The sequence below is a fragment of the Gavialis gangeticus genome, unplaced genomic scaffold, assembly GCF_001723915.1.
Source record: "Gavialis gangeticus isolate Ggan-Ray unplaced genomic scaffold, GavGan_comp1, whole genome shotgun sequence".
In the NCBI taxonomy this organism is placed as follows: domain Eukaryota; kingdom Metazoa; phylum Chordata; order Crocodylia; family Gavialidae; genus Gavialis; species Gavialis gangeticus.
In genome coordinates this window covers 403,970-416,528 of record NW_017728972.1, presented here as the reverse complement: position 1 = coordinate 416,528, position 12,559 = coordinate 403,970, and the positions used below count along the sequence as shown (strand labels likewise).

At 43.1% G+C, this 12,559-nt stretch overlaps 1 protein-coding gene across 4 annotated transcripts in view; it reads right to left on the bottom strand.

Annotated features, from left to right (window-relative positions):
• The window catches only part of DAGLA (diacylglycerol lipase alpha), a 61,358-nt gene that overhangs the window by 30,270 nt on the left and 18,529 nt on the right, over positions 1-12,559 (bottom strand). For all 4 annotated transcript variants that reach the window (XM_019504918.1, XM_019504901.1, XM_019504893.1 and 1 more), the window contains 6 exons: positions 8,017-8,151; positions 6,951-7,028; positions 5,010-5,134; positions 3,282-3,438; positions 2,881-2,964; positions 2,657-2,734 (listed from right to left, as the gene is read on the bottom strand). In XM_019504918.1, the coding sequence (XP_019360463.1) occupies positions 2,657-2,734; positions 2,881-2,964; positions 3,282-3,438; positions 5,010-5,134; positions 6,951-7,028; positions 8,017-8,151 (657 nt within the window). The remainder of the gene's footprint in view (positions 1-2,656; positions 2,735-2,880; positions 2,965-3,281; positions 3,439-5,009; positions 5,135-6,950; positions 7,029-8,016; positions 8,152-12,559) is intronic.

Here is a 12,559-nt window from a genome sequence, read left to right as displayed (position 1 = left end):
TGCCAGGGGCCCTGCAATAACCCCAGCTAGCTCCCTCAACACCCTGGGGTGGAGAGCATCCGGACCCGCTGACTTGAACGTGTCCAGCCCCTCCAGAAGCTCTCTAACCCGGTCCTCCCCAACCTGATATAATATTGTTGATATAATATTGATACTGATAATATTCCATATTCAAATAGCAATTTTAATGCTTTGACATCATAGTCATGTTGGTCACAGTTCATCATTTTAATTAAAAGTTGCATTTACCTAGTATAAAACCCTAAGAAATCCTTGTCTCTTGCATTCTGCTTTGTAAATATGAAGGAATATAGCCAGGCCTAAATCTAAAATAGCACACAAAATGGAGATTTTGGAAGATGCAATGGAATAGTAATTAATTTTTCTGAGTTTTACGTAATTAAAAAATTACTTCTCTTTGAAATTTGGAGAGTTCAGTGTTACTTTGGTTCTCTATGGTTCAAAACCCCTTCAGACCTTCCATACTAGTAAATCTCTGAAAATCCATATATAGGCTCTATTTGAAAATAAATAGTTTGCAGTTAACTGATTATGGCTAGCAGCTGTTGTATATACCAGTTAAGGTAGAAAGCTCATTTGTCACAGTCATGACTTTTTGGTTTTTTTCTTACTTGTCATGATCTCTGTCACACTCACTAATCTGCCACTAGAGAAGCCCCCATGACATTGTTGCTATTTTATTCTTTTCTTAGAAATATGGTTTTATATATGTTCAGAGGAAGTTCATTTTTAAACAGACATTATTGGGGGAAAAAAAGAACATTTTTCTCAAAACAATATGGTCGTCTTTTGCAATTATTTTTCCCCAGGAATGTGCAACCTTAACATATTTTTACCATGATGATCAGCTAACCTTAGTAGTTATGGCTATATAAGCCTGCACTGGGGGCTTGACTGTAGTTCCTAACCAACGCAACTGTGGCATCAGAGGTAACTCGGCCAATCATTACAACTGCAGAAAAAAAGTGTGCGAATCAGTGGGGGTGCTACATAAGTTAGCACATATTTGTCAATAATTTTCATTTGTAGATTGTATAATCAGCTCTATATCAAACAGAACATTGGGTTAGATCAGAGAGTAGAGGTGGGATATTCCTGTTTTTTGCATGCTCACTACATGACAAAAAAAACTCATCATCACCAAAAAATCAAGAACTTAGAGAAAGTGCCAATATTGCCACATACTATCTTCCAAACACATGAAATATCAGCAAAACACTTCATTTGTTTTCATAACAACAACTGATTATTGGACATTAAAATCACATTAAGGAAGATGCATCAACATTCTATTATCTTTGTTAGTCTCCCTGAGAAGCTGATAGTACTTCGTTATGTAAGGGTAAATATTAATATTTTAACATAAGCCTGTATTTGTGAATTTAATATTATTAGCTAAAAACTAAGATGTGTGAAAACATATTATAATATTTAGATATAATAATTATGTTTTTAAATAAAAAAAAATAAATTAAAAAGCCAGGAAACTAAATCAATTTTAGTTAAATCAAAGAATTGAAAGGAATCTATTAATAAAAAGGCCAAGCAAAAAGAATATAGGGAATGATTTAAAAAAATTTCACATACCGACAGACATAATAATAAAACATTTTTAAAAGACTAATTAAAAGATCTTACATCTAACATCTATTCTTAATTTGTACGATAGCTAATAGACAGCTGTTTATCAGACTCAGCTTCTTAAATGTCATTTTCATTTGGTTTAATTTTGCCTTTTTTACTTCATATTGGTGGTTTACAAGTGCTGTTGTGCTAAGCAATTTTGAATTAAATAAATTCATTCAGAAGCAAGAGACATGAAAAATATGCACACTTTAAGAAATGAATCAAGCAGCGTAGATGTTAAACTTCTGAATGTCAATTATTCGACAAAAACATTACTTCATTTCTCAATTTTTGCATGTTCTCACTCAGAAATTGTTACACCAATTAATCTATTGTTTCAGAAGTATAAAACAGACTTCACATTTGTGAGAACAAGAATACTGCCTTGCTTTCAACAAAGTGGCACTCTGGAAAGCCCATCCACATACAAAACTATTCAGGTAGCCCTTGGACACCAGTGTTATATCCAGACAAATAAGACCTCTGGCATGAGCAAGGCTTCCAGGATCAGGATTTTACCCAACTTTAAACATGGGATTAGTCCCACTGACACTATGAAGCATGTGCATTAGTGCTTTGCCGGAATGGGGCCTAAATTGTTATCTATACTAAGCCAATTTAGTGACACCAAGCCTAGATCTCTAATATACTGCATCAGTTTTGTTGCACGGGTGCAAGCTCTCTCAATATAGAGAACTTTTTAGCAAATCCCCTTAGTTTCTCTTTTTTATTTAGTTTCTCAGAACTTTCTCTTACTGTGTTTTATTTTACACCTTGCTTTTTATTATGGTTTGTTTTGTTTAAATATATTTCTTTTCTTTAATGCCACAGTGACCTTAACTGAAATAAAGTATTTGCTTTTATAATACCACCACCACGTTGCAATCATATAGTGCATTTCATCCAAGAGCCTCTAACTATTAAAGGAATCTTACAACGTTTTGGGGGAAGGAGGCTGGGACTATGTTGAAAAGTTAGTAGGGTAGAATGAGAAGGCTTTTCTCCATACCTTGTGTCCCAGCCAGGTTCCATGATGACCCTCAACTGGAAGGCGTTCTGCATCCCCAGTTAAGTCAGTCAGGGCATCCTGGAAGAAGAGAATCCAGTATATTTTAGAGCATTAGACAGCAAGTGTGTATAAAAAAAAGGTCTCAGCTTGTCCCCAAAGAGGTTGCCCAACTTCTGGGGCAAACATGAATGCCAATAAGGGAATCCATCGCATGGTATGCATACCTTTGGAGAGAGAGTTCCTCGGATACTGATGACCACTTTCTTCTTATCATGGTCCACAGCCACATAGAAGGGAGTTTCATAAACCTGGGGAAAACACACTGCTCTGTTAAAAAGTTCAGTGCCATAAAGTTGGGATTTACCCATAAGACAGGAGGTAAAGGGAAAGTGAACTGTCAGTATGATAGATCACCCCTTTCAGGGCATCATCATCTGAACTGTCCCTGACCAAGATCTGCAGTAACAATTTGGTAACACAGGTCCAGGAGCAACATATTGGTTCTGGGGAGAAGGCTCAGTACAGTTACAGTATGTCCCCAAGCTATACTAAAGAGTGCCAGGCTTTCAGGAGGAAGTATCTTGGGAACATGTCCTGAGAAACTGGGAGTTGAAAATCTCCTTACAGCGTCATGACAAGAGGTGTAGACAATATCCACAGAGGTCATGTTTTCATCCAGAAAATGGCGACGGATGGCAATAGCATTGCACCCACAGCAGTTATCCTCCTCAATGGTGACACCAGGTGCATAGCGAGGCCGTGAGGGACAGAGACAGCAACATCTGCAGAAAGAGCAATCAGCAATTAGGAAACATGGGCTATAGTAAGAGGGTTGGAAGCAAGGGAGCCACAGACCTAGGGAACAAAAACAAAGGAAGATACTTTGCAAGCCCGGGAGACTGGATACAACTTTCTGGCCTCATCTCAATTCATTATTTTTCCACACTGGCACTATTACTAGAAGAAGCTGTAGCACCTACAGGACAGAAGTACTGTGTACATCTAATCAGGATCCAAGCAGAGGCATAAGACCAAGAGGCAAAAATGCCTGTGCCCTATCTGTCACAGCTTCCACTATTGATGACCTGGGTGGAGCTGCCCCAGCGCAGTGACATGTTCAGATTTCTTTCCCCAGAACACAGGAGGAAGAGTTGAGGGGGTTTTTTGTCTGTCTGTTTTTTTGGTTGTTGGTTTTTTTGTTTGGGGTTTGTTTGTTTGTTTGTTTTTTTAGGGGGGTGGGGGTGGATATTTTTTATTGGACCACCTTGTACAGACTTCCCTCCAGGGATAGGGGGATGTAATTTTACTTGTGGACACCAGATGGAGCCACAACACAACTAATCCCTGAAGAATCTTTGACCTGTCTACACCTCAGAACACCTGGAAGGATGTTATATTTATTACTACATGCCCAGATGGAACAGCTAGTCCTTATTCAAGCCCATGTCCATAAAGCTCATAGAGTAGTTCTGGAGGCAGCTAAGCACCAGAAGAGCAATTAAAAAAAGTTTAACCACTTCAAATTTTACTCCCATCACTCCTCATATACATGTAGTTCAAAAAGGAAGTTTTTTACTAAAAAACTTTCCTAGAATCCAAAAAACCTTTGGGCTGAGACTAAGCACTAGAAGTTCAGCCTCACAGGGAATTTACTGATGAAGTTTTTAAGTCACTGAAAATAAGAACAACATTTAAAATGAAAATGTCACCTCAATTTTAACTATACTGTTGATACCAGGAGAGAGTCGCATCATATCCAGTGTTTTTAAAAAAAACAAAAAACAAAAAACCAACCAAACAAACAAAATCAGTCAGTCCCAGAAAGCCCAGAGGACAGATCCTGGCTAAGTCTCACTGATGCCTCAATAAATACCCAAATGTCAGCTCCCTATAATCCTGTGATAAATCTGACTTCTGAGCTCCAAAATGGTGATTTTGATTCTGAACAAATTTAGCCTTATGACAAATTAGTTCCTGGTACTACCTGTTCAAAGCATAAAGGACTGGCAAGGTCCTTAGCTTGCCAGAAAGGGCAAGAAACACACAGTCTGGTTTATGTAAAAGGTAGGGTAGATGATGAGAAACAGTGAGAACAGGAGTCTGAAAAGAAAGAAACAGAAAAGGACAGAGAAAGAAAATGAGTGGAAAAGAGGGGAAGACAGCTGAGAGGTGACAAAGAAACGTGGAAGAAACAGAAAAAAGAATGGAAGAAAGCAGGAGTGAAGAATAGAAAGGAAAGGAGAATGATAAAATAAAATGAAGGACGGAAGGGAAAAGTGAAAAAAGTGAGAAAGGAGGAAAAATTGGGTGAGAAAAAGCGAAAGCAAGGGGGCAGTGGAGGATGGTTACTCACGAGCAGGATCTAGCCAGGCGACAAAGTCCACAGGTGGGTTTCCTCATCAGGTACATGGGCCAGCCATAGGCAGCCAGGGCAAAGAGCATGTAGTAACACACCTCTTTGTACCGCTGCATCTCTTGCTGAAAGACAAGAGACACACTAAATGCTTTTTGCATCCTCTTGGTGGTAATCTCCTTGCTCAACTCCCTTCTCCAAACTTTTCCCCACCTGACCAAAGTGGAAAACATGCTGCCTTGCTTTTCTTTGGCCTAGGCAAATGTAAACCTCTCTCCTCCACTGCCCACACAGCTGCAAGTCCCAGACTTTTCCTCCAGCTGCCTTGTGCAGGGCACACTGGTTGTCCTTGGCCAGATCCTCTGCTGAAGTAAATCAGCACAGTGGTGGAACAAAACCAGTTAACACCAGCTGAGGAGTTCACTCTTAATGTTTAATAAAGTTAAGAATCAGATCTCTTCTCCTCCTTTACACAAAACAACAGCTTTTTGTGAGGGAAGCCTCCCCACAGTAGGCTTTGCTACATGGCAGTTTTGTGGAGATGGTCCAATTTCCACTCCCAATGTCCAAGGAGGCCAAGTGCTCTACAACGCCCAAACCAAAGATAGAAGAAAGTTACTTCTCAGGAACAGGATATCCCAAAATACATCATTTCCAGCTAGCCACAGTGAGGCACAGAGATGGAGTGGTAAAACCTTCCACCTAGCCTGGGTCCACCTGCCTCAACATGTGTGCAATCAGTATTAAGCTGGTTAATAACAGGAGACATGCCGGCACACCCCCTCCCCTGACCTGGGTGGAATGACTTGCTTGTCTGATGGCAAGCAGAATGCCAGCATTAAACAGTACAGAAGAAGAGGCCCACAGGCAGGTTAATCACAGAATCACTTAATCAGAAGAGACTTGGATTGGGTCACCTAGCCTCTCTTGCATGATTTATCCCCAAATCCAGAGAGATGAACAAAATTTGCTCAGACAAGAGCTGCAGTGGCAGCATGCCAGGAGACAAAAGCCAAGCTTAATTTGCACATAATGAAACAGATTGCAGCTGCCTTCTTCTTCAGTACAGAACTGCAAACTGCAGAGACAACTGGTGCCAGGAAGCAATGCTCCCTCCTGGTCTAGGTGGCTTGCTGCTCAAACTGAAATGGAACCCCACATGCTGGGATCCAGAAACTATGCTGGCAGCACCTGCATAACAGAGTCTGTATTACAGTTGTATCACTGAGTCCACATCTTTAGCCCTGGGTAAGTCCCTAATTTCTAGTATTGCCACTCAGCTGAGAAAGAGCACTGAATGCATGGAGGGTCATAGGGAGCCTTAAGGCAGCATTTCTCAACCTGTAGGTCATGACCCAGAAGTGGGTCGCAAGAATATATGAAAGGGTTGCAGACATACTTTAAAAATGGATCAACAAACTTTAAAAATGGATTCTCCTTTAAAAGAGAAAAATGTGGGAAATTGTGCCTTTTCCCTAGCAGGCCGGCAGAGTTCCAAGACTGTAAGGGATGGCTTGGGGCCCCTCATGCTCCAGAAATACACCCCCCCCGCACCATCCCACAAACCTACCCCCTGGCCCACACACTGTGCGGTTGGGGCCTGGAGGTGGGGGGCCAGTTGGTCAGGAGTGAGGGGAACTGGGTCGGGACTGGCCATTGATGTTTACAAATGGGTCCTGGTGAAAAAAAATAAGGTTGAGAACCACAGCCTTAGGGAACGTTGAAGATGGAAAAGCCCACAACAAGTGCAAGCACTTTTTATGATCATCTAATAAGTCTTTTAATTTTTTTGTGATTATGCCAGACAAAGAGAGAAAGAAAAGAGCAAAAATTTGCTGAGATGGAGAAAAGGGAACAGGGCTGTGTGGAGAAACAAGGTGGGCTTGCTGTACTCTTAAAAGCTGCAGACAGAACAGGTGAGATCACTAACTGATGACTTACTGCATTTTTCAGATCCAGGTACTTGGTGTTCCTTGTCACTGGCATCCCAGACAGAAAGGCCAGAATGTCATTGTTCGCCTGTAAATCACATACATGCATAAGCAAGAGTCCTCTCCGAGTCACCAAGAAACACTGGCTGTGCAGAAGGAGGGCAAGTGTCCTATGTCAACACAATTCACAGGCAGCAAGGTGTTTTCCTACTACCTGGCCAGCTTTCTGAACCCATCACTGCTCCAACTTCTGTCCACTCTGATCTCAGTTCCCCTGGTTCATCACCTCTGCTGCCAATAGTGACACAGCCCTAGAAATGGAAACCCTTGACCATTTCACGCCCATCACTTTTTTTTGTGGGAGTAAATCAAATTCCAGGTTCAGTAACTTCCTGAGAGCTCAATAATCCCCCAAAGATTCCCTTTGCTCTTTCATCCCAGTGCAGGGAAGATGGATGACTCAGGAGTCATGGTCCAAGCCTGGAAGCTGGGAGGCTCAGGTTCAATTCCCAGCCCTGTCACTAACACCCAACGAGACTGTGAGCAGGTCACCTGGTTTCCTTTTATAGGAGCCATGGCATGTTTGTCATAGGTTCCACCAGATTATTTGTAATCTGCAATTCCTAGAACACCATAAGCACCAAAACTACATTGGTATGATGGATGCAGAATGAATCTTGATGCAGGAGTCTACTTTACATTCCTCTAAAGGACGGACTGGTTATTTTGCTGTGCAATGTGAAGTAATCAGCCTATTCAACCCTCAAGGTGACAGCACTTCTGGGATGTGGGGCTAAATCTGTATGCATCACCCTCTACAAAAGGAAAGTGGCTGCAATTTTTGACTCACTGTCCCTAAAGCCCATTAGAAATCTCAGGTAAACAAATATTTTTACTTCATAGAGCAGTGACTATGAGTGACCCATCGGGCTACAGAAACAAGGTGGGTATTTCACATGTACTGAGACATCAGAGGAACAGGTAAAATCAGAAGACAGGTGGAAATAAGTTAGGTAGCCATATCCTCAGGGTCCCTTATAGGCACAACAGGACCTGAAGGCACACCTAGCACTCACCTCATCCAGCACTGCACTGCGTTTTGCTCTCTGTCGCTGCCGCAGGAGGACCAGGCCTGCAATGATGTCAGATGGGACTATGTCAAGGTCTCGGAAAAACTCAGCAAATAGGTAGGCAATTTCAGAGTAGGCATCCTGCAAAATCCAGAAAGGGACGGGTTAAGGAAGAGAAATTTGGGAAGGGTAGGGAAGGAAAGGAGCTAAAAGGGAAAGCAAATTAATGGAAATCAGTACACAACAATGGCCTCATTCCAAACCATCCCCCAGGGGACCTCATGGGAGACAGATCCAGTCTAATAATTATTAATACTGCTCATTTATATTTACAGTAGCAGCACCCAGCAGCCTCCTCCAAAAACAGAGCCACCTGAGAGCTGGGTGCTATACATATAGATAGAAAGAGTGTCCCTGTGATAGAGAAGACAGAGAGAAAGAAAGGATTCTTGACTTGTTTTGAGGGTGATAAACAGAGGCACAAAGGAAGCTTGGAACTGAACCAAGGCGCCAGTCAGTTCCTTAGCCTCGAGACCAGCCTCCTTCTTTAATAGTGATTTGATCTGAACAATTCATTTTAGGAAGAGAGATAGCTGAATTACTTCTAAGAATATTATGTGTACCTCTCCTAATTTGATTATCATCATGCTGTTTGCTACATGGTTTCAGAGTCACCTCAGTCCTGGGTGGTATTATACATCTGCAGGAATATAAGCAATGGGTTAAGCTAACAATTACCTAGTACTTAAGAGGACAATATTGTCCCTGGAAGAGGCCTAGACCCACCCTCCACTGACACAAGCAAAATGGGTCTCACAGGGATATGCGGAGCAAAAGGACTCTGGAACTATTCAAAGCTGAACCCCCAATAAACAGAGAGAGAAACTATCTACAGAAAAAGATGACTGAACTGGAGGGATGAAATGTAGAAGGGTTTTGCACAAGAGGAAGGACACCAAGCAAGACCCAAAGTGCTCTAAAAATCCTTGAATGCTGGAGTAGGCATGTGACAGGAGAGGCTGGTTTAGAGGATGCAATCTCGCTTCTACTCTGACCACTCATTTGCAATTCTTCATTTCTGGAAATAAATCTATTCCATCTTTAGCAAACTAGGCAAGGCAAGCAAGCAAATCCCTTTTCTCTTTGCAGAGATGAGGGCAAGACGGGGCTCATATCACTCTGCCTCAGGCAGACTCCTGCAGGGCAAGATTATTTACTTCCATATTTGGCTGCCTATACTACAAAACTGAATCATCAGTAATTGAAAGCATGGGATTTCAAAAGCCAGTGATGCACAATGCCACACTTAAGTGTGCTCTTTTAAGTAGCATTTTGTCCAGCATTAATCTTAGCCCATTCTGAAACATTACCCCCTAGCAGAGCCGACCCTAGGGATGTCCAGGGCCCGGGACACATCAGTTTGTGCGGGACTTGTGTGGCTCTGCCTCCTGGTACCTTGTGACAGGTTCAGGTCCCAGGAGCAGCCGTGACACTTCCTGCTGGCCACACAAATCCTATCCCACTTCCAACTCTAGGGGCCCTCACTTCTTTGCTCACCCACCATGCCTTTCTTAGAGGGAGGCTGTTATTACTTATTAATAATACATTAATAAATGTATTATTTATTAGGAGGAAGGCTGCCTGAGGGACCCAAAGCAAGTTTGCCATTGTTTCAGTGTCAGGCTTAGACTGTCTCAGCCTCCACCCTTTTTTTGCTACTGCTGAGCCCTCTAGCTCATGGCTCCCAGCTTCTTGTCTGCCTTCTAAGGCCTCATCTCCAACCTTTTTCAGGCTGCTGAACCTCCCAGAACTGTCTGGGTCTTGGGCCCTAGGCCTATCTGTTCCAAGGCCTTATATCTCTGCCCTCTCTTGGGTGGCTGAGCCACTCCGGGCTGTCTGAAATGACCCCTCTGGGAGTGCACAGCATACCTCTCACAGGCACTGAAGGATTGCCCCTCTCAGGCACTATGGGATTGCTGTGCCCCCTGCTACAGGTGCTATGGGACCTTCAAGCCACCCTTCATAGTTCCCCCCAACCCACTGAGATCTTCACTCCATATACTAAAACCAAACATCTAACACAAGCCCTTCTGGCTATAACAAAACTACTACCCCAATGTGGGTCTAAATCCTCTGCTAGCCCTAAGCTTCCCTAGTGGTCTCAAGGCCTAGCACACACAGTTTGATTCTCAGTCACAGGCACCCCTAGAAAGAACTTCCTTGCTAAGCCTCCATGGCCAGACTGCCTGCCCTAGCTCTGGCCCTGCCATCTCTCTCCCAGGGCCCTGGCCCCTTCCAGTCAGCAGACTCCCCTGGGTTGCTTGCAGGTGCCTGTTAATTAATCTCCTTAGCTGGTCTCTATAGCAATCCAGTACCAGCTGCACCCTGCCTGTCTGGCAGGGCCCTTCTTGGGCTGCTTCCTGCTTAAAGTGACAGAGCCCCCAAGCTCTCTGTCACATATCTATACTCCAGTTTCTAGCATAGTTCCCTGAACCAGGGCATGCAGGAAATGTGAACAAATGTAGGTGAGAAAAAACTCCCAAAGTCAAAGGCAACAAACAATCTTTCCCAGTGGAAAAACCAGGGGGAAAGGTTAACTGTTACTCCTTGCTCAGCAAGAAAGCTTTCAAAAAGTAACTGCAAGACCTCAGAGATGAAGGTCTTGGCAGTAGAGGGTATCTAAACATGTATGACATTTATACACGTGCACTGGGGTGGGGATGGCATACAGTGGCCCCAAGAGCTGCTCTAATTAAAGCACCTGGAGCGTCTCGTGCATCAGCATCCCAGCACTTCAAAATGGCAGTTAGGACACTTTATCTAAAGCTTGTTGAATGAGCTTGAGATAAAGTGCCTGCCACCAGTTTGAAGCATGGGGGTGCTGATATACAAGACCCAGGAGGCTGCTTGAGTGTGGCAATTGCTGCACTCCAGTAGACTTGATTAACTGAGTCAGCTCCGAGATGCTGGAATTACACAAGTGTCCCATTGTGAGGTACTAGGCAAATGCACACTAGCCTGTCTTACTGCACATTAACTAAAGAGCATGAATTTTAAGTGCTGCTGAAAATGCAATTGCCTATATTAATGCACACTAATTAAAAAGCAGAGCCGACCCTAGGGATGTCCAGGGCCCAGGACATATCAGTTTGTGCAGGACTTCTGTGGCTCTGCCTCCTGGTACCTTGTGACAGGTTCAGGTCCCAGGAGCAGCCGTGACACTTTAATGCACATTAAAATATGCTAATGTGCATTAAAGCGCACGTGTAGCTGCACCCATAGAGAGCACAGCTGACACTTAGACTCACTGGATGCATCTACAGGTATAATTAATGCAAAGCAATAAACTTTGGCGCTGTTTGAGCTGAAGTAAACTGCTCCCGGGCACAGTTTTTACATGTGAGCCCAGGACGGCAGCAAGTTGAGCCAGGGCAGAGCAAGCCCCCAGCTGGCTGGGCTGTCCAGGTGCAACTGACTCCTACAATCAGTGTTTACACATGCATCTCAGTGCAGTAAATTACTACAGAGTTCATTAGTTTACTGTGTCCTAATACCAGCACAGGTGCAGTGATGCTTTACTGTGGAGCTAATTAGTCTACTCCACAGTAAAGCACACATGTAGATGCACCCCTTGTTGCCCAGATTACACCCCAAACTCATAGGGCATTTATACACATACTTTTTGGTCCTCCAACATGCTGGAGATCCACCACTTTGCAGTGAGCTGACCTGCACTACACTGTTCTGCATGCAGTTGTATATGCCACAAAATGTGCATCAGCACACAGAAAATGGCAGCAGCGCACTTTTGAACTAAAGCACCTTGTGTATGTTTTAGTTCAAAAAAGTTCACCACCGCCATTTTCTCAGTGCTGACATGCATTTTGCCACCTATACTACTGCAAGCATCACAGCACTGGACACTTTTCAAAGCACCCAGCACTATGGCACTTGCATGTATAAAAATGTCCATCTCTGCTCAGTAGCTCATAATGATGTCCATGAGGCAGAGGTCTGTTTGCAAGTCCAGGCAATGACCACACTGACAGAGCCAACTTTTCCTAGAAGCCTGGGATAAGCAGCAATGTCTATGAACTTCAGTATGAAGACAGCAACTTTTCTCCCTGCACTGTAGGAAGGTGCCCCAACACTGCAACTCCAGACCACAAAAATGAAAGTTCCTATCTCCAAGGAGAAAACAGCAATTCCTCAGCAGATTGAAAAACAAAACCTCCATCTCACAGGAAGTGCTATTCATTTTGATATTCATTTATATGTGAATGAGGACAAAAAGGTCAAAATACCAAAACTTACTGCAGAATGAAATTTAAATAATAGTAATAATTACTCCGAAATACAAAACAAAATGTTTTAATTTTCCAAATCAAATAATTTTATTTCTGAACACACAAATTCACATCCCTCTCAGAACCCTAACTCTTCACGTCTCTTATTTCTCCTGCCTTTGAGACTAGGAGGCTAGAACACGCTGCATTTGGGGAGCGTTTTTCTGTACCATTCTCTATCCCCTCTTAATGAAGGGGGACGG